General features: G+C 33.2%; 1 protein-coding gene across 2 annotated transcripts; it reads right to left on the reverse strand.

The window, feature by feature from the left end:
• Positions 1-6418: 6418 nt before the first annotated feature.
• On the reverse strand, positions 6419-22641 carry LOC138324876 (uncharacterized). Of its 2 annotated transcripts, XM_069270094.1 has the most exons (17): positions 22486-22641; positions 18428-18507; positions 17725-17839; positions 16145-16332; positions 15344-15486; positions 14780-14966; positions 14267-14358; positions 13614-13830; positions 12427-12572; positions 11677-11860; positions 11195-11350; positions 9663-9806; positions 9183-9270; positions 8790-8838; positions 8586-8615; positions 7194-7229; positions 6419-6667 (listed from the first exon to the last, which is right to left on the reverse strand). In XM_069270094.1, the coding sequence occupies exons 2-17, from the start codon at positions 18492-18494 to the stop codon at positions 6584-6586; spliced, it is 1926 nt and encodes a 641-aa protein (XP_069126195.1). In that variant the 5' UTR covers positions 18495-18507; positions 22486-22641; the 3' UTR covers positions 6419-6583. The 2 variants fall into 2 exon arrangements, with proteins under 2 accessions (XP_069126195.1, XP_069126196.1); XM_069270095.1 differs by lacking the exon at positions 8586-8615 and having other exon boundaries at positions 22486-22638.
• Positions 22642-23333: the final 692 nt, after the last annotated feature.

The raw sequence follows: 23333 nt of genomic DNA on the forward strand, positions 1-23333 counted from the left end.
TTAAACATTCACGTTAACACATAATATTATGTCTAGATGCTTTAAACATTCACGTTAACACATAATATTATGTCTAGATGCTTTAAACATTCACGTTAACACATAATATTATGTCTAGATGCTTTAAACATTCACGTTAACACATAATATTATGTTTAGATGCTTTAAACATTCACGTTAACACATAATATTATGTCTAGATGCTTTAAACATTCACGTTAACACATAATATTATGTCTAGATGCTTTAAACATTCACGTTAACACATAATATTATGTATAGATAAAAATAAATTTAAAAAACAGCATCACTGACGAAGCTGATTAAAAACTTAGATGCTAGAGCCGGAAATGTCGTATGCATACATGTATATCTGAATATACCATAATATACCTGTACATAGCATTTGCATAAACGTTATGTCAAGCTACATGCCTTTTCTATGATAACGTTTCAATATCAATGTACTCATATACACGGAATTTACGTCTGTGATGGTGAGAGAGAGGAATTGCAATAGTACTTATATTTTATACTATATAACATTGAATATTCGTGTGCATATTCTTCCGAAGTTTGCACGATCACTCAATATAGTTCGTGGATAGAAATATTCGTGCTTGGTCCATGGGACAACATTTCACAAACATGGTTGTATATTTGTTGTTCAACAGCAACCATGGAAGCGACGAAAGTTTATCTTGTAGTATGTAAATTGGTATTAAATGTCGTTGTATCCTGTAATATTTATTAATTACTATATGTTTCCATAACTATAAAGTCTTAAGTCGTTTATTGTTCAAGTACAATTTAAATGGTATATATGTGTATTCCGAATTTGCATATTACAGAGTTATCTGTACTTGCGGGTAGGTATTGATTGTGACGTCATGTGTTTGTGAGCGTAACGTCATACTTTTCTGAGAAAATGACGTGAATTGCGCTGACAAAATAATGACGTAACAATCGATTCCTACCCGCAAGGGAGCTAACTCTGTAATATGCAAAGACAGAATACTAGAGTTGGCCCGTGTGATAATTTTGCATCTGTCACTACTGTAATATGGAGTGTTTCTTATTTGCTGGAAAGTCATTGTGACATCATGATGTGACGTCAAAACATAAGAACGTCAGGAACAAAATTGTGGCCTCCACTGGATTTTTACACATGTAAATGTAGGTGGTTTTACTTATGTGATAAAAAGTATGTTACATTTGTGTTAATTTAACATGAGATTTTTATGAAACGACAAGGCTACCTTAGACTCGATTCATAAAATACCATATTATGAAACGAACTCTCATTTACATGTTAGATCATTTATATAGGGAGTAGACAAACACAAAAATCTACCGTCGGTAAAAATGACTAGAATTGAGAGAGACGAGAGTAAGAATGAGATTTATACAAAAAATTCATGAATAAATCAGATATGTAAAGTCAATTTCAGGTTTGATTTATAATTGAAAATAAGATTGATTCAATATCCCCCAGGTCATCTTCAGTCATCTGGTTTCGAAATTAATAGTTAACCATATCCCAAGGTTTTGATTAAAATACATAAATCATTATACGATGTGTACCGATTTCTCTCTTGTTAGCCTCACTGTCCTTTTGGTTATCAGATAACCACGTGTACAATGTATGTGTTAATTAAACAAATAAGTATCTATAAACACATGTTTCATACTAAATGGTCCTAAGTTTGTAACATGTGTTTATAGATACTCGGATATTTAGTCCTAGGTTTTTTGCAATTCATTGCTAACGATGAAGAAGCCTGCAGAGATAAAAATGTATATTTTTTATACTTTGTTTATTCTACATTCTGACGGCCTTTCTACTTAATTACTGCTTAGATATAATGTTATGTTAATTCACTGTTATATATAGTATATAAAATAATACATATCGTTAGCATGTCTTACCAGGCGTTGGGGGACTTCGATCCTTTGTCTCCTTAAGCTGATTGTGACAGGTGTAGTGGCTGCGCATGCGTCCGAGTATATTCACCCAGACTGCATGTCCTGTCACACGTGCTTGATGATATCGCTCCCATCTCGCTCAGTTTGACCTCTTTAAGGTCATATTCATAGATAGATATATATGGTGTGTATATATATATCATCTTGTTTACACATATATACACAGATGTGACAAGAGAGTCTGTAGATGATGGTTAGCAGCCTGACGTATGTAAATGGTAGGATCAGGTCGAAATGAGTTTTGTCAATATCGCCTAAAATGAGGCATTGGCATGCATCGGAAAAGGAAAACAATATTGCGGTCGTTAGAGGAGGTTTGACTGCATATACGTTTTGTACGAATTATTCATTAATTAATTTTATCTTTATGACAAAAATATGACAACAATATTAGAGTAATGACTAATTTGATATCACAACCTTTGTTAGCCCTTGACCTAATATCTGTTCAAGGACATTAAGTTCTTGGGATGAAAAAGGATGTGATATTTTAATATCTTAATGCAATACATCTGAATATTATGACCATCTTTAGACTACGATTGATTTGATCCCTAGCATGAAACTTTTTTTTCGAAAATGAGTGCGTTAAACACTAAAACTAAAACAAATAAAGTAAGGAGTTAATAAATGTATTCAAAATGGTACCTTAACCAAGTGTATACTAAAACTCTCTTTGATTGGTGTATTGCTCCAGAATCTGTTCTTTAATGAACAACCATATCAATGTGATTGAGCATCCTACTTGCTACGTGGAACTTCATCACGAAAACACCACGGAATTACATAAGCCGCAGGTCTATATTTATACAGTGATTAAACAAAATTTGCGTTATTCGCCTGCCATGGCAAAAACAAACCTTAAGAATTATTGAACCATGATCACTCTTTACTATGATCCGCAATCAATAACTATCACAGGGGTAAAATACTTCATTTTTTGAAAATGGCGTTTCGAACGTTCTCCTATTTCGTTGTACTTCCCCATGTTTTGGGTCTTTTGGGTTAAATCTAATGTATAAGCAATCTCATCCACTTTGTTGGTATACTAAAAGTATCGTCAAGTGTTGGGAGAGGGAATTTGAAGCAATTTCAGGCCCACTACCTTCCCGAAACAAAATAAAAATTTCTAAAATCACCAGAACGTAAGAAAATTGATATCGATGGCGTAAGATAAGGTTACAACTCCAAACAAATGCAAACTTTCCTGCGTAGTTAGGACGAAATTGATCGGGAAGTGATAGTAGGTGTACATTTTGTAGTATTAACGGTAAGCTACTAACTTTTGCTATTCTAAAAAAATTATCAACATTATTTTACATTGCTATTTTGAAAATACTTTCAGTAAGCTTGTTTCCGATTCATTTCTTTGAAATCTATTACAGGATTGAACTATATAAAAGGGAATTCATTTACTCAAAAAGTCCTTTTTATTTTCAAAAATGAAAATATTACATATTACTGCAATGGTAAAAGAACCATTGGATAAACATCAAGTGAGCTCGGCTTCACGAAAGACACTTCTCATTCAACAAACTTCATGTATATCCTTGTACACATATTCAAACTCGTTTGCACAATTTATCTTACAAATAGTACACTTACATTATCAATCAGATTTATAATAGAGTCGTTACAAATAACGTTAAACATTACACGTCATGGAGACAGAATACTTCTAAATTCTAGCATTAAATATTTCAGTTACAAAGAATAACTTTAACATTATAACTAAACACACAACACATTGGAAAGTATTAAAGCACTCTCCCTGACATACTTACATGTTTTAGTATGTAGGGCGTTAGAATTGTAACTGCTGCCACTATTGCATTATCCTAAAAGGCGACTAAATTTAGGATCTTATCTTTTCTGTTCTTCCAAACTGACTTTATCTTTCCTAATGCCTCCCTTGGCACCGCCTCGCTTTTGGCCATGAATTGAGCGTTCGTCCCTGTGAGGAAGGCTCTGGGTTCTGTCCCCTGGTCGAGACACACCAAAGTCTATAAAAATGGTAGTTTCTGTTCCAGCTTAGCGCTCAGCATAAGGGGAGTGGGACGACTGGTTCGCCCGTTGTCAGTATAATGTGACCTGGTGGGGTGTGTTGCTTGGTGTCGTCGGCGGCATGCTTCAGTGATATAGCACTATCAAAAGGGTAACAGTTCCACTATACGAGAAGAAACAACATGGATATACCACAGTCTCCCAAAACACGCACCTCGCACAACATACACGCAACACACCGCATACATGGGAGGCCGTCCTTACATGACCATAGCTGTTAATAGGACGTTAATTAATCAAACAAACAAACAAGTATATATTGTTTATATACTAGACATTTAAGACATACTTAAACGATCTAAATAACATATCATATATGTAAGTATCCGTCTATTCAATTATGTATTTGTTGTCATACATTGGTGTGTAACATACATTGGGTGTTCTAGCATATCTGTCATTGGCTATGCTAGAACACCTATCTGCTTACATCAATATTTGTCAAAATATGACAAGCATAGGGTATATTTACATGTAACTTGTTATTATCGTTATTAAAAGAAGTAAAATCGATAAAAATTAAAAAAAAAACAAAAAAAACTTATATGTCTGCATAATAACAAATATCATTTGATGGAATAGACGAAGCTTTGGCGAGAAATGTTGTATGCTAATGATACAAAAATATATATATACGTTCTTCCATTATATCGTTCAATAATTCACACATTGATAGATTCAATATTATCTCCGTCACTGGTACAAGATCAAAGTACATGTAGTATCATTCATACATCGTATACGACATAAAGAAATAAAACAATAGCAACTAATATCATATTTATCATATTTCCAAGGATGATTTACTCCAACAATGAGCTCTACTACAAGTATAAATGTGTAGATAAGTATACGTAAAAATGTAGCCGTGAAATAATGCCGTGAAACGAGTGCATAAACATAATGTGATATAATCACAAAGTTATAAATAATATCTCGATAAATGTTACCAAGATAATTTTCATATGTAAAATATGGACGGAAACATGTCTAGCATACGAGCGTATAGGCTCAATACGAGTACAGTTTATTCATAATGATCAATACACCTCAAAACAATTGCCAATTTATGCAATATTACATACGAACTGTCATCCATCTAATGATATCAATTATTTGATATTTGTAGATAGATGACAGATCATTAGAAAAAAAGTCAAATAAATAAAGTTTTGTTTATAGCAATACGACAAGAATGATATTGACTATGCTAAAATAATGTGAATATATATGTAAATATCAATAGAAAACGTTTATTTAACAATACAAATGTCTTTGTGAATATGGCGGCAGTTCTACCTATCAGACATTTTCATAACATAAAATTTTGACCTTGATTTGAGTGATCTACCAATTAAGGGTTGCTAAAAGGTCTTATCGAAGTAACTTAACTCGATTTGTTCTGTTAATATGTAGAAAGATGTGATTTAATAAATAGCTATTTCATCAAGATGTTGACATAACTTAATATGTGGACTTTGTTAATACGCCGGTAAGTCGGGTTACTGTGACAAGACCTATTGTAATACGAGGATAGCCTTGTAGATGAACGTTGCATATGTATCAAAAATTACTCGATAAAAGGTTGACGTCCAATCTAGGTGCTGTCTAGGATTAGCATTCTCGTCTATCAGCGTTCGTTTACATCGTCATTTCTGATGCAGTAAAACGAAGGGAGGTAACTCTGGGTTAGAATGATTTATCGCCCGATGTTTGTTGGTTTACAGTATTAAGAAACAATAGTTGATACAAACATGGACCGGAACCATGTATAGCAGTGATATTAATAGGAGAGGTAGAACGTGTTTGATAACAAAGAGAGGTAAAAGTGTCAGGGGAAATTTCAATGACAAATAGTAAGGATTTTTATGTTCATACATGGAACAGAATACTGGTATTCCGTCTTTGCATACCGCAAAATGATCTCGTGATTTCGTGAACGTATCGATTGTAACGTCATTACGTTGTGGACAAAACTTTTTTCGTTTTCTCTTGAAAACATGACGTTGCACTCATACAAAGGACTACTCTAAATTCTCTAACAAGTCCGATCGTTAGGTAGGATGACAGCTTCCTTACTAACACAACTCCTCTAACAAGTCCAGTCGTTAGGAAGGAGGACTGCTTACTTACTCACACAACTTATCTATCAGGTCCGGTCGTTAGGTAGGAGGAGAGCTTCCGTACTCACACAACTTCTCTAACAGGCCCTGTCGTTTGGTAGGAGGGCAGTTGCCGTACTCATACAACTTCTCTAACAGGTCCGGTTGTTTGGTAGGAGGGCAGCTGCCGTACTCACACAACTTCTGTAACAGGTCCGGTCGTTTGGTAGGAGGGCAGCTGCCGTACTCATACAACTTCTTCTAACAGGTCGGTCGTTTGGTAGGAGGGCAGCTGCCGTACTCATACAACTTCTGTAACAGATTCGGTCGTTAGGTAGGAGGGCAGCTTCCGTACTCATACAACTTCTCTAGCAGGTCCGATCGAATAGGTAAGAGGGTACATATGTAGCTTTCGTACTCATAAAACTTCTCTAACAGGTCCGGTCGTTAGGTAGGAGGGCAGTTTCCGTACTCGTACAACTTCTTGCTGCTGACGCTGACAAGGAACTACCGTCCTGTTGTAAATAATAACATAACTTAATAAACACAGTATAAACAATATCTTTCTATATTTGCTAATACTTTATTCTGCTGTGCTAGCATTCTGTTTATTTATGAATTATATGTATTAGTATGTATTACATACTTTATGTACAGAATGTTAACGCACTAGTTTCCACTGTATAAATCAATTAAAAATCAATAAAATACTATTACATGTATTAATTTGGGATTACTTATACCACTTTCTGTGTTAATAACTTAAATATTGACGAAACATTTCATGTTAATAAGCGGCACTTTTGTTAACATTATCTAAACTAAACATCTTTAAAACTGTTGGCATTAATCAGGTAAAGAGAATATTTTCAGTCGATGTTTTCTATAAATGTTCAAGTTTCGCAAACTTTGTTTCCATATTTGTTTGAAGAAATACATTTTTGATATTTTATTTATTGAAAACTTTAATTAACGTATTCGACAGATGCATACATTTTTTTTTCTTTTCTACAAATTATTATGATTAACTTGAAGACTTACATTTACCAGTGGTCTTTCATTGTCTTCCTTTGGTATCTGTCAATCATGTAAAACAATAATATGTAAGTCACGTAGCAACACAGATATTAGACAGACACGATCAACAAGCGAACCAATTCATTAGTAGGAAGAGTGAAACAGTAGAAAGCAAAAAAAAGACAAGAAAGATCAGTGCGTCAAAGTGCCAAACGTATCAAATCTACAAAAACATGATTTCTTAGTTTGCATTCCTTTTCTTTTCTTTTTTTTCCACTCAGAGTTGAGAATATTAAATTTTTTGAGCATTTTCTATTATTCTTTTTTTCTTAGTTTGCATTAACCGTCGATCTAATAATTACGTTGTGGCTGGAAAAGGACATGAAAAAAAAGGTATTGCGTGCAGACGCAATACTTTTGCGTTCGCACGCAATAACTTGTTATTGGTTCATGTCTTTTCCAGCCACCGTACATAATAATATGTTTATTATAATGAGAACTATGAGATTAACTGTGTTGTGGGAAATTATCTGATACTTGTATACCACATTATTTTCGCGAGACACATCTTTTGCGAAATTTTGCGAGAAAGCTTTATCCAGAATTAAATCATATTTAACGTAATTTCGAGAAAAAGCTCAAACGAAAATTCAATCATGTGTTGTGAACAATTGTATTAAAACGTAATTATAAAATATCATTATACTTAACAATCCTTGGTCATAAAGTAATGCTTTAGCAAAATTATATTGAAATTTACAAAGATGCGAAATATATAGAACGCGAAAATTAAAAGGTTTACGGTATTAGTCTATTTCGTTTGTTTCATTGACCATATATAATAATTATTGATACTGAATATAGATGCATACGATTGGTTTTGAATTTTATGTGAGAATGCAAATGACGAAAGAAAATGTTTCATCTAAAGTACAGGACCTAGTTGTTCAAAACATAACTAGGCTAATCACAGTATAACGACAGTTTTCAAATCAAGAGTAATAATTTGAATTAAATAATATGAATTTTACAAATTTTCATCAAAATTTTAAGAATATTATTCTTTACCTGCTTGCTGATTCTGGGAAAGATATTATCACAAATGAGAAATGAAAATTCTACTAATCATGTGATTAAGCTAATTATCCTTTAAACAACTTGGCCCTGATTTATAAACAGGTTAAATAGAATGTAACATTGTATATAATTGAATTTAATAAGGAACCGGTTAAGGCACATCAATATAAACACATCGTTGTTGTGAAAGATTCAAATCTCAAGCATCGACATCTAAAGGGAGATAAATTAGTAAAAGCGGCCAGACCATTTCTATCTAAAACACACATTATGCAAAACTATAACGGATATCATAAAGTAAAAATTGCAACTAAGAAAATGTTATTATAAAATGGCTACCTCATTGGACTTTGTAGGACTGAACGTTTTCTGGAATATAATGTTGATCGGAGTGAACAAAAAATATGCACTCAACATGAAATGCATGCAAAAGCTTTTGATGGTTTGATTTTCTGCAGACAGTGACGTAGAACAACGCAGATTCATGTATAGAATAGTGAATTGATATAAAATGGTATTCATTTAATATGTTAATGTTCTCACCTGTGGAATCTGAAGTCTGGTCGGTTTCCTCCACCATCTGATGCCGAATCTGAGAAAATCATTGTCAAGGCATAAACATTTTTAGATTAAATAGAATTTCAGTTAATAAGCAATGATCCTAATATACATGTATATGAAATCTGGCTGAATGTTTAAATAAATAGTTATTTTTATAGTTGTTTTCCAGTATAGGAACAGTCAAGTTACGCCGGACTCGAATCATCAGTCTATGGTGTATTTAAATTTTATTTCCAGATATTGTTGCCTTAATAATTATATTCTATTCCTGTCTATTCTATATTTGTATACTTATAATTTTTGTCTCTTCGTCAATATCTTTACATTTCGTACATGGCCATTTTTGTAAATACATATTAATGATAAAAAACTTACATTAAGATGGTGATGAGGATAACAAGAATCGCCAGACCTGACAGGATAATAAGTGTGAGAGCTACACCATTTAGATGATCAAAGGACCCTGGGAATGTAAAAGAATAGTTTGAAACAGATTTTAGGTACTAACATGGATATCATTAAAGAATAAATTATGATTGATCTTAGATACTTACATGTATATTTCAATCTTGCTTGTCACAAGAATTTCGATTGACTTAAAATTGAGTTTTCAGCATATAAAGAAGAAAAAAAAATCATAGAAAATAAAGTTTCTCAAAAGATATTGAATTTTGAGGATATCATGTAAAATAGATTTAATTATAATTTTAGATATATATATATGTAATGGATATAATTGGGCTTAAATTGAACAAACAATCATTCATAAAGCATTAACACTAGCTTTATTGTATAGTTAGATGCATAAAACATTATGAATATGTAATATTTCATATAACAAATCGAAAACCTCACCCGGTGGCGGTAGAGTGTAACAGTGAGATCGACTCGGCTCCCCGGATACCTTATCCAGACGGACAGCGATCGTCACACAGATCTGGTGGTCAGCTTCAGTCACGGGGAAATCAACATAGGACTGTTTACCGTCCGCAGTAAGATCTTAAGGGTAGATAAAAACTATATGATATACTTAATATACCTCAATCACATAAAAACCCATCGTAAAATACCATTGATGCTTCCATAAAATACATTTGGTTAACGCATACATAAGGACTAGGAGGGATCCAAACCTTGTTTCGATTTTATAGAAACATTAACTTATCTGCCCTTGTGGGTGGGTATTCATTGTGACGCCACATGTTTGTGAGCGTAACGTCATACTTTTTAGAGAAAGCGACGTGAGTCTCGATCCTAAAACAATGGTATGACCTTTGATACCGTCCTACATGGAAGGTAACTGTTCAATAGGTGACCGCCTTATATCCCTACGGCCCAATAGTCCGAAGGCCCGTTAGTCCGAAGGTCCAATAGTCCTAAGGCCCGTTAGTCCGAAGGCCCGATAGTCCGAAAAAAAAATAATATAACTGGAATTTATATGTGAACAGTACTCGAAATGTTTATTACGGTTTTCGATGCAAAAGATTTGTTGTAAATTTGCTAAGGTATACTTACATGTATGTGACTATAGATTTTAAAACAGAGCATAATCTTGAAATACGTAAACGTATCTGATATTAAAGAGTATATGCATTTTAATTTACAATGTAATCCGGTTTAACATCACCCCCCGAAATATCATTATGCGGACCATTTCTGTCATTAAGGGTAGAATAAACAAGTCAAAGAAAGGGGAAGGAAACGCAAAATACATGTACATATTGTAAAATATAACGTATATAAGGTATAATAGAGGTCATTTTTCGGTAAAATTTGATTATATACATCATTTATTCATGGAGCAACGTTAACCATAATGCAATCAAATTACAGTGTACATAAGGCTTACAATCGGTCATCTTAAAGCTTGTATGCTTGTGAGATATCTTATAAAATATTACATATAAACCTGTTTTAGTATTATTTTTTTTAATTTTATGTAATTTTGACCTCGCAATGCTCCATGAAGAAATGACAACTTGCCGTCCAATCGTCCATATAAATTGTCAGATCAGCACTCCAGAAAAAATGTTTTCGTGAAAATACAACTGTACGTTAATTATAACAACTATATAACTTGCAATATTTACTAATTTTCGGACTAACGGGCCTTCGGACTAACGGGCCTTCGGACTAAAGGGCCTTCGGACTATTGGACCTTCGGACTAATGGGCCTTCGGACTATTAGGCCGTAGGGATATAAGGGTGTCACCGTTCAATATGCTATTTGGTCAGAGAACAAATCAAGACTTTTTCCTCAGAAAAGGCAGTATATGAATTTAATCCATGCATGCATAGTCGACAAAGATGAAAAACTTCAGTTGTATGTTAATACCATTGAAATGTGCTGCAGTTAATATTGTTGGACTCCAGCACCTGAAACTTACCTGTACAGCTGTTTAATATACAGCCTCTGATAAGGTACTGTTGTAGATGACTCTTTTTTATCATTGTTTCAGCACAGTCCACATACGTCCAGGTCAGCCTGGCTTTGTTTTCCGAAGGGAGTCCATGAAATGATATTCTGGGATACTTAAGATAATCTGTTGTAAAAAAAATGTAAAACTTAGAAAAAAATATAAAAAATAAATCAGATAGTTATGTAGTTACTTTCACATTAATTCTTAATTTACTCTAAGAACGTCATATATAAACAAATATTTTTAAAAAATCTAAGAAAAAATATTTATTATATAACTTTTTTTCAGTCAGTTTTTCATGCACCACACAATTGTTTCCTTATTATCATTCACAATACTTCCATCCTCTCTACCTTACATACACTTATTATCTTCATCCTCTAACATTTCAAACATCCTCAAAATTGTTAATGACTTTTTTTTCTTTCAGAATTTTTCTTCCGCCTCACCTGTTGAGAGCATGGAACAGTCTGTCCACACAAATCCACTGCTATCGATAGCCCCGTTCTGGTTACGTTCTGATGACACTCCGAACATATACGTGGCGTTTGGATGTGCGTCCATCTTTATCTCTGCGGTGACCAATTCTGAATCATACTTGGGTGATATCCCGGTCATAGTGTTAAACTGGCCCTGTGGTAAGTGAAAGATACACTTAATCAGAACAATCACTCAAATCCTTCGACAGGATCACTTTCTCCAGTAATTCATATAATCACAAGATAAATACTACAAGCATGTATGAATCACTCGTTAATTTTTTGAGGAAATAATTCATAACTTTTAGACCATAATTGAATGCCTAAATAAGTTTCAACAATCAAATTTATTCGATATCTGATGAAGGTGCCAGTTTTCATATCGAACTAGTCATCGAAAAGTAACATTGAAATCTCCACTGGTTTTGTAACATTATTAATTAAACCATTTCTTTACTAATTCACAACCAAGTATATTCCGCAATATTGTGCAATATATAGTAGCTAGGGCTGACGGAAGCAGTAGTAGTAACCTCCCTTGCGGCGCAAATGTAACTTGTCTACATTCACCCAGTTTGTGAGTTATACAGGTTTTACATGTTACAAATTAAGAGGAAGATTTATCATCAAACTATGCCGGGATACAGAGATCAGGATTAGACGAGTATATTAAAGCATGAAGAAACATAAAAACCAAATTAGAACAAAAGTGGTTAATACCTTGCAATAGTACCCGGGTAATTTATTGCACCAGTATACAGTGTACGTCCAAGACGAGTTAGCTCCCTTTGGTTCCAGCCAAGTTATGTTTGCCAAACCCGGTGTACCTCCTTTAACCAAAAATACGTCCCGGGGTTTCGGTATAGCTATTAGAAAATTAGATATAGACAAGCAGAATACAGTATATGGACTTTTGCATTAACAAAGAAAGCTTAAAATATGTCGGCAAAATTTGTTACTTTATCAGCAATCAAATTTAAAAGACATGTTAATATATGTATAGCTGAATAGGAATTTTTCAACAAACACTTGTATACTCGACTGATACTAATAAAATTTGAAAATGATAATTTTTAAAAATATGTTTAAGGTACATTCTTTAACAAAAATTGCTTTTATTTTTTAAACGCAACTTTAAAACGAGATTGATAATTTTGTATAGTTTCAAAACTTATTATCTTACCGAAAATACTATGCAAATATATTTTAGTTTTGTTTATCATCACTTCCTTAACAACTTTAAATAAAATGATAAAATGTAAATTCCAATTCCCATAACGCGGACCGTTTTAGTTTCCCGCCTTCGACATAATTACAGCTCAACAGATAACTATCACAAGACAAGCCCATACAACTAGCGAAAGGCAAGATATATTTACGCAAGAAATCATGTTTGATTTTATAACTTTATCTCGGGCCATGAATAATTGATTAATTTTCACTTTGTGGTTCAGAAACATAGTGGACCATTTTGAAATATTTTTAAAGATGCTCCACCAACAGAGCATAAACGATACTCATCATTTGAACAAGAATTGGTGTTTAACCATGTATATATATATGTAATTAAAAAAATAATAAAGAACCATTCATTTTGCTTTTGGTCCAGGCGCATTCAGGTCTTCATTACATATAGGATTTAGTGTCACGAAATTTTGTCAGGACGCAATTAACTATTTTCACTATTTGTATCTTGAAGTAAAATTAAAGACTGAAACTTTCCAATGGTGGTAAAGGTGTAAAGTAAATAACTTTTGTAACTGAAGAAAAATACGAATTCGTCTGATCCTGTTTTTATTTAGAAAAAATAATATTTGTCAGCAGTGGAGCATTTTTAAGTAATGAATAAAAAAATGTTGAAACTTCTTCGTAAAACGAAACATTATAAATGATTGTATCGAACTAACCATTCTGCTTAATATGGAGCACGCTGGCATCGTTTGATCTGCCTCTCTCGTTTCTTGTCCACACAGCGACGGAATAGTGACATCCAGACTTGATGTCGAAATCTGCTGGTGATTTCTGAACACTACTGCGAACAGTCCGTGATCCACAGTTTCCTAAAGGAACAGCTTCCACGTCGTATGTTATAGTCTCACCACTCCGGGTATTCTTTGGAACTTCCTGTATTAATATAGGAACTTCCTGTATTAATATATTAAGGGATGAGATGATTACTTGCATTGACAAGAACGCTCGAGTGTCTATCTTTAGTTTACATTTATATGTACAGAAAGGTATGTAACACCTAAAACATGCATTCACATGAATAGAGGGCCCAAATAACACCATGCATATGCATGAAACCACAAGGCTATATAGTGTTCCTTAGCTCTTATTATTTAAGTTTAAAATGTGGCCTAATATTCATTAATGTTCTTAATATGAAAAATAATAACACGGGGAATCTATGAACTTTGTTTTCAAACAAACGTCCTCTAGAGGGAGAGAATACACAATTTTAATGATCCACATATCTCTTCTTTTACTCAATTTTAACAGTACAAATGTATCTTGTGTGTTGTGAAATATAAACATTGCGTTATGTTGGTAGGCCTACCTGCCAGTGAACCCTGGCCATTCTGTACCCCTCGTTGTTTATCGCTGACAACGTGTATCCTCCAGGAGGTAGGAATGGCGGACTAGATGGAACTAAAATTCATACAAATACATTATATTTATATACAAGTATACTAGTGTTAGGAATTAACAAAGCATATACAAATTGGGAAAACCGTTGTGAACTAGAACACAAAGAGGTGTTCAGAACGTCAAATAAATAAGAACAGAAAATTTAATCTCAAATAAAACTGCAATCAGAAATTGATCTTCTTCGTTATTTCAAGACGCCATTCAACGACTTACTGAACAACTGTTTGCCTTTGTAAATGTTATAGGCAAACGAACGTTCAGCCACGACAAAAATAGGAAAATAATTGATGCTAGGTACTAACTGTATGTAGATGATTTTCCCCGGGTACTACATCTTTCCTCCAACTTCTGTAATGTTAATCAAAATAAATCCCAACCCCAGTATATACATAGGATTATAGATTCTAATGCACATGCTGACCTGATTTTGAGGTGAGGACACGAGTGTGTAGCGGATCACTCCAGTAGCCTATCTGTTGATAGTCCATATCTATAGCCCGAACCCTTACGGTAACTGTATAGTTAGTGTAATAGAATAAGTTACATATTGTCGTATTGGACACCTCCTGGTCAAACTCCGTGGAATCAAAGTTTGTCATCCCATGAATCTGAAAAAACATAACTCTGCTAATGCAATAATTTTCTTTCTTTGCAGGCAACAAAAAGAGTCATGTTTCATATCTATTTCCCATGCAATGGATCCTATTTGTCACTTATTTACTTTTCCCCTGTTTTAATTTCATATAAAGGGTTGTCTTTTTTTCATTAAAAAATAAAACAATACATGGATGAGTTCAGCTTATCAAATAGTGTGTAATACTTCCAGCTGAAATATTGTTCTTCATTATCAAAATTAAAACGATAATAAAACGAAACGCATATGTGTTAACTATTGTGCACTATACAATTACTTATCTGGACTAATGTAAACATGAAACGTACACACCTCATACATATTACATAGATACAATCATGTTATAGTCACCTTCCTTATGGTATTTAACCCAGGTGATGACACTTCCAAGGAATAAATTTTAGTTTGGTCAACTTTATAGTGGGTCCATTCAACGAAAATGCAATTCAAACGAAGTGGTTTTGCCCTAAGATTAGAAACTGCAGCTGGTTTTACTGCAAACAAAAACAAGAACAATTTTACGTATATATAATGTCTTGTTTGCTTTTTAATAAACAGAAAGACATTTGAATATAATTCAATTTCAACACATTTTATTTCAAATATAATTTGAAAAGGGATTGGTGAACAGGCATAGCCTTTCTAAGTTCTCTTCATAAGAATATAATATTCTTTGATACATGGCTACTGAACAATATCACGACGAATCGAGGAACTAGTGTATTGTAATGTTTAATGTCCTCCTTGATCGACAAATGTTCAAGATTTATATCTTATCTTTTTCAAAACATGGTAAGGTTGTAACTGGCATTTGGCTTTGAGTCAGGAAAGTAACTGTGCAGTTTTTGACAGTACAGTCACATGAGGTTCATCAACGAATCTGCTTTCATTCTCTTCAGCTTATAATCACAAATTTCGTTAATTAGATCAACTGATCAATGTATGATTGAGATTTCAATTTGATGATATTTCAATTTAAGCATTATTGACTTGTGTAACTTTTAATAACACAAATCAAGCATTTTAATTCGGACTAATCCCAATACGTTCAAATTGTTTTCACAGGTACAGTGAAAAATGAAAAAATATATATATAAAAAAAGATAACTATTGAACAAAAAAAATATTTAAGTATCATACACATGTGCCTACCTTTTTGTTCTAAATCCACTTTATAGTACTGTGTATGTATTGTCCTGTTCTGCCTCAGTAGGTATAACCCGACACGTATCGGCTGGTAAGGGTCGGTATCTCCCTGCTGGCCGTCCCCTCCTAACGACCAAACACACGTGCTAGGGGTGAGGGACGGACACAGCATCCTTGGGAAGCCTGTGATTTGCCTGTTAAATAAAAACAAATTTGACGTAAAAGTATTTAAAATGTAAAATGTAATGAGTACTTATCTTTTGCCAATCGACAGTAGTGTAAGGTTTCATAAAAATTAATCATGATTTAAAATTATCATCTCCGAAACCATTAAACAAACGCAAGGTGATTAGTCTATTAATGTTGGTTAACATAATTTTAGATGGGTATGTCAAGTGAACAGGGATATCCAACCCGTGTGAAACATCTTGGCTGGTCAACCCGAGGCTTGGCCAAAATCTCTCACGAGGGTTGTGATATCCATGTCCACTTGACAAACCCTAGCTGCAATATTGTAGCTCAGAAGACTTTTTGACAGAAAATGGTGTCGCCTTTAGAGCTACAATTGGTGCCTATTACTGCTAATGGAGCAAAGTCATTATAAAACGTTTGTTTGCATTTTTATCGTACTTGTTTGATATCGCTTACCCTACCAGGCAATAAAACTGAACTACATAAAAAATCAAATTCTCATCGAGGCATTATTTTTTTTTACATAATAAATATGAAGGTCTCTCTGAAGGGAATTTATACGACAAGTCCACAAATTGTGAATTTGACGTCTTGTTAGCGGTACGGTAGATATTAAAAATGGTAGTTATGTTTGTTTTGGACAAAAATAATATGTAAATGCATGTATACGCATAAAATAATTGGAAACCTACAAAAAAGTATAGAAAACTATGCCCGAGTGATTTTCGGAGGCAGTGCTCCACTACGACACATAGGAACCAATTCGTACCCGGCAGAAAGGTATAGTAGGCCGGGTACGTATATTCGTTATAGACAGACCCATGTTAGGTTATTTTCTCCCATGCCTTAACTTTTAATTTAATATATAGTATGGAGGTCTTACTCATGATTCCTACTACCGCTAGGAATCATGGGTATGGCCTCCAGGTTTGCAAAAATCTTCCACAGGTGTTGCGATTGACTAAGGCAGATAAATTTCGGCTGTTCGAAACATTTGCAATCCGAACGGTTTGGACTGGGAACACAAATATCCGGATTATCGAGGGTGTACTGTATAGATACTGATGTTTATAGATTGCTATAATAACATTTTGCAAGCTTATCAAAGCCCCTGTGCTAATGAATATTTAATGAAAAATACGCACCCTTTATAACCACTGATTAAATATATTCTATACAAATTCTTTTAAATGTTATCGGGAGGAAATACTGTGCAGTTAAAGAGAACCAATATAGCTGTTTTGAATACAGTTGTAGGCTTTATAAAATTCAACTGAAGTTCCATACGAAATATGAGAGTGTTACTCAAAGCCTTCCGCAACTTTGTTTACTTAGACACACACACATTTATAGATCACCGATAATTGGTTGTGTTAATATAAAATCGCACATACCAATCTACTGCTGTGGTGTAGGACGAGCCACTAAACTCTCTCGCCACGGACCATGAACACGTCAGGGTCTCGTCCCAGTTGTACGTAATACAGGTGAAATTCCGGTATACCTCACCTGGAGTAATAATGTCAAGTATCGCACAAATATCTAACTTAATAATTAGATTATACAGGTATATCTGGTATACCTCAGCTGGAGTAATAATGTTAAGCATCACACATATCTCTAACTTAATAATTAGGTTATACAGGTATATCTGGTATACCTCACCTGGAGTAAAAAATGTCAAGTATCACACTAAAATCTAATTGATTATTATTTTATGTTCATCGCTTTTAGTATCCACCACCCTTCAAAAAATTAGCTTAAACTGTTAACTGCCTTTCTTTATAACTTTTCTACTCCCATCTCGAACTCGGATAATGTAAATATTGAGTCAAAGATAAAATAGCATCATAGTAAAAAACATCTGCATCAATACCGTTTTTGTCTCTATTCCAATGCTTTCCTATATGCATTTAGAAATAAACAATTAAAAGATATCAAAAGGCTGGAAAGAGTGACCATATATATAGCTTTTCGAAGTCATGGAAATAAAAGTATAAAGGTTTCCGATAGATTAAGGGAAATATTTATCTCATTGTATGCATTCAATGGTTCAGTTTGCCAGAGAAATATTAAAGCAGAAAAATATTTTTTTACCTGAACAGTAACCGACAAATATTGCACACCAAGCAATGAAGATATTAGCAACTTCAGTAACAGCCATCTTATATCTGACTCTGTAAAGCAAGAAAATAAGTTTAACAGATAAAAAGTTAAGGAATTTTATAATTAATTGTAATAATCTATGAATGTCGTGTAAAATTTACTCTTTATTGCGTTATCAAAAAACTCAAAAATCAAAATCACATATGCATAACCACTGAGAAAATATTCCAAAAGTATCAAAACTAAATTATAACTGAAAAAGAACAATCTCAAATAATCATTGTGAAAATATTGGAAACAAATCATAAATTATTAGAAGATAATTGGAAACAAATAACAAATTACCATTTAGATATTATTCGAAACAAATCACAAATTATCATTTTAAAAAAATCTAAACAAGTCACAAATTATTTTAGAAAAATTGGAAACATCACAAATTTTCATTTAGAAAATATTCGAAACAAATCACAAATTATCATGAGAAAAATTGGAAACATCACAAATTATCATTTAGAAAATATTCGAAACAAATCACAAATTATCCTTTAGAAAATATTGAAAACAAATCACAAATTATCACAAATTTGTCAACCAATCAACAAGAACAAACCATGCTTACTTGTCTACGGCTATAGCGTTATATTGTACCTTAAATTTTATATACTGCTTCTGCTTATGCTTTTCACAAAGTCGAAAAAAGCTTGATGACCTCAAATTATCTTTCATAATAATTTTAATAAGCTTAATATACGATATCCTTGTGCTTTACATGACTACAACAGTATTAATAGCATGTTTCAAGATTAATATTACACTCAAAGGTTTATCAGACAGGATGATTGTTTTCTATTTTCTAGTAGTAATTTTTAGTATTACTTTAACACAGATGCGGGTCAAGGAAGTACCAGATAACACTGTTTTTACACAGATACACATATAGAAAGCAAAGGAAGACACGTAAGGCATCGATTATAAAGCCTTTAACTGTCTTGCTGTTTACTTTCAGAAAACTGTCCCATGTGATATAGGGAACTAATACTGAAATCTGATTACTGTTGTATTTATAGTTTTATGAAGTTCTAAAAATATTATCATATATAGGAAAACTAAAAAGCCCGATGCAGGTAGGTATCAATTGGAAGCAAAAAATACGGGTTTTTTTCTATGAAACCTTTCATGTGTGACAACGCAGTAGTCGTTTTAAATAGGACAACTTACAAGACTAAATCTGGTACTAGGGTCAGAGTAATTCAGGCTAAATTATACTTTGTAAAATAGGATATAAATTGTTTTATTCTATCGATTAGTCAATATATAATCCATAGTTCTAGAAATGTAATAAACGGTTATTTCATTCATTTATATTTCCATGTACGATAGGATTTGTTGAAAAACAAACCCATGTTCTGTCCAAAACACGACTCCGTAACCATCTGTGACCGTCACATACGTTAATGTTCGAAACCAAATACTTGACAATGACAGAGGATATTTCAACTTCTAACGAGTATATTCTAATGAACGCTTTCTTAATTAATTGCTTCTGTCTGCAGGTACAAATAACCCTAAAGAAGTCGGTACGAAATATGATATTGCAAAACATTTTGTGCAGCATAATAACACCTTATGTTAAAATTCCAAAAGTTACATGAGCCAGTATTCTTTTATAATTGTATGCAATCAAAGACAATTATTTATTACGCAATCTAGAAACTGAAATAATGTGATGGATTTTCGTGCCCAAAGATACACAAGATAGCTTTGAAACTCTATATGGCCATTTTGTTCTGTGAAAGCAAGCGAAAAGTTATCAATTCATTTGCGCATTATGCATATGCTTCGCATGTAGTGTTAAAAGCATGATCTACTGCATGTCAATTTTAATTTGCACTGGTTAACCAAAATCACAACGATGAGACAATATACTATAAACATGGATATATTCGCGAGAACCCTTTATTTTTTTTGACATGCATAAAACTTCCACGGTATTATTATTTTCACTTTCATATGATACTTCCAACAACAAAGTTTATACATATACAAAATCTTACGCGAGGGGGAAATTCGCGATTAAGCGACCTTCGCGTACTTATCGAAAATACCCCTGGTCAATTTGTTTTACTTAAAACATACCTACTTTTAAATACGTGTTATATGAGTATACAAAAATAACTTACTTCGATGACCACTCCCGGATCACGACTTTTTAAATTCCCCATATCATCACAAAACCATTTACATTAATGCATAGTTAATGGTGATTTATTGTAATCCACTACAATAATTATTTCAAAAACTATCGAACATTATGTTTGTGTGTGTTATCCTAGTGGAAGGAGCAGTTATAGTGTCGAATGTTGTTCGGAATATCTACCATGGCTCACTTTGAGAACAATGAGTTGTTTGAATATATCAATAACACTGTTACCTAATTGTAGCATGTATCATATAGTGTATTTGATTACATCGTAGTGATACAATGCATATAGTCTGTATGCCAGCATTTTTGGAAATAAATCAGGGGTTAAATGCAGAGAGTTTTGTGAACATTAAATAAAACAAACCCAAATTCCTTGCACATTGATTTGATGAACATTAGTTTAACAGCATCGGATGTAAACGAGAGGACTTCATTGAATATCTTTATTGTCAATAATATTTTGATTTTTTTATGTTCAATAATTCATTAAATATTTTCTAATTCAATATTTAATTGAATATTTTTATATTCAATAATTCATTGAATATTTTTATATTTAATATCTTTATATTCAATATTTCATTGAATATTTTTATATTCAATATATCGAACAGCGCAATTACTCAATATGTCGGTACTTACATTAACTATCATCAAATATCTAATTGTTAAAATGCAAAAAGATATTGTAAATTGAATTCTTCCATATGCTTTCATGTAAGAATACATAGAAAATCAGAAGTTACTATTTTAACATTAAATGTATGTATTGGTACAAAAAATTATAAAATAATATACCCACCTATTATTGGCTTTATATGATTTCTACAGTTTATACCAAAAAACCGCATGTTTTTCAATTGACTACTGAAGAGACAAAACGAGTCCAGCATTTTCGACCATTTATGTTACAGAAAGCTGAAATAAATACGTTACTTCCATATGCTTTTGCCGTGAGTCCAGACAATAATAAAAGCGCTGGTATATTTTTAGCACCAATACAAGAAGTTCGATAAAAGCGAAAGCAACTTGTCCGTTATGACACCCACACATTAAATTCTCGTTAATCGTCTCGGTGACTGAAACCATGATACAACACTACCTTGCCAATAGGCCTTTCGATGTTTGTGACACACAAGAGTATTCTCAAATACCCAGTATCTTACACGTTATTATGGTACAGAGACACCGTGTCAGAATCATGAATATGCATGTGATGTTACAATGTAAGACTTTATGCAATATTAATAGCAAAACAGTCTTAAATAAAAATGACATCAACAGAATTAGGAGACTGTTCTGTAATATATTTTCTGAAGGTCTTTAGTTTATTATTTAATGTTATCTTCAAGCGGTTGCGTGAAATATTATTATAACTAGACTATGAGACTATGCTAGATATCAATCAGGAGAACGACATCTATTATTTCGCTGTCGTTATTCTGTAGATATAAACCTTCCTTTCGTTTTCAGCATTATAATTGTGAGCAACTCATCATGATGTACACATTTCCTACGACTAAACCTGCCGTTCATCTCTAATTTACCCACTATATATAAAGCATTCACAGTCGGAAATAGTGACGTATTTCCATTAAAGTCTACACAAGTGCCGAATAGATGTTGATATCACTTAGTGTCAAGTTATTTTGTACATAAATTATATAAACACCATGTCCTATCACAAACTATTGACGCCATACTACCTAGTCATTGTGGAAAGTTAAGAAGCAATATAGACAATGGTTATCGTAGCACAAAACGTAATCAACAGGCAGAACAGTAAAAGAATCATATACATTTACACAGTTGTTTATAAGTAATATATTATGTCATAGCTTACCTGATCTACCCGCTCACCACCTCCACGGCTTCTCAGCCCTGTGTACAAATTAACACAGCTCGCTACGGTCCGTAGTCAGGCTTTCCTCCACTATCTATTTAAAAACAGCTTTAATCCATATCGAGTCTTGTCTACCGAATACAGTTAGGGATTCCATCGATTCTTCATTATTCCTTTTAATTCAAAATGAGGGGACCAGAGTTCTGAAAATTTATGGGTAACTTTATTTCGTACAAAGAAGGTGAAACTTCGTTTAAGGTTCATGTAATGGCTTTAACCAGTGATATTTTGCAAGCCTAAAACGCATTACTGTGCTACAATTGAACAGAACTAATTTCATTAATTGTTGGTGTATATACCCTGGCTAACTGTCAGTCTTACTGTTGATAAGTAATTTGTGAAGCTGCTTGTAAATTTCAGTAAAATAAGAGAAAAATGTATATTTCTGGAGAAGACATAGAACTCGTGTGAATTGCATGGATGGCACCAAATAAACATGCTATCGTGTTCAGTAGTGACTATGCCAGGTACTCCAACAGTTTGTTTGGCAAAATCGGACCAGCGAATAGCGCAAAGCCTATTGTTGTTAATGCAAATGGCTGCTTTAAATGGCGGATCACAAATATAGCATATAAAAAGACATTTTAATTGATACAAGTGCTCTTATATACACTATAAGGTACTCTGAACATGACAAGAAGAATATTTACGAAAAAATAGTTAAAATGTGGACTTTGAGGCTCTTTCCGGAAATTTGCATTTTTCGCCCCAAACAGATTGTTTGAACTATTTTGTTCGTGAAGAGTCTTCTTGTTATGTTCAGAGTACCTTTTGGTGTCTATAAAAAA

Source organism: Argopecten irradians, chromosome 6 (assembly GCF_041381155.1).
Source record: "Argopecten irradians isolate NY chromosome 6, Ai_NY, whole genome shotgun sequence".
Classification (NCBI taxonomy): domain Eukaryota; kingdom Metazoa; phylum Mollusca; class Bivalvia; order Pectinida; family Pectinidae; genus Argopecten; species Argopecten irradians.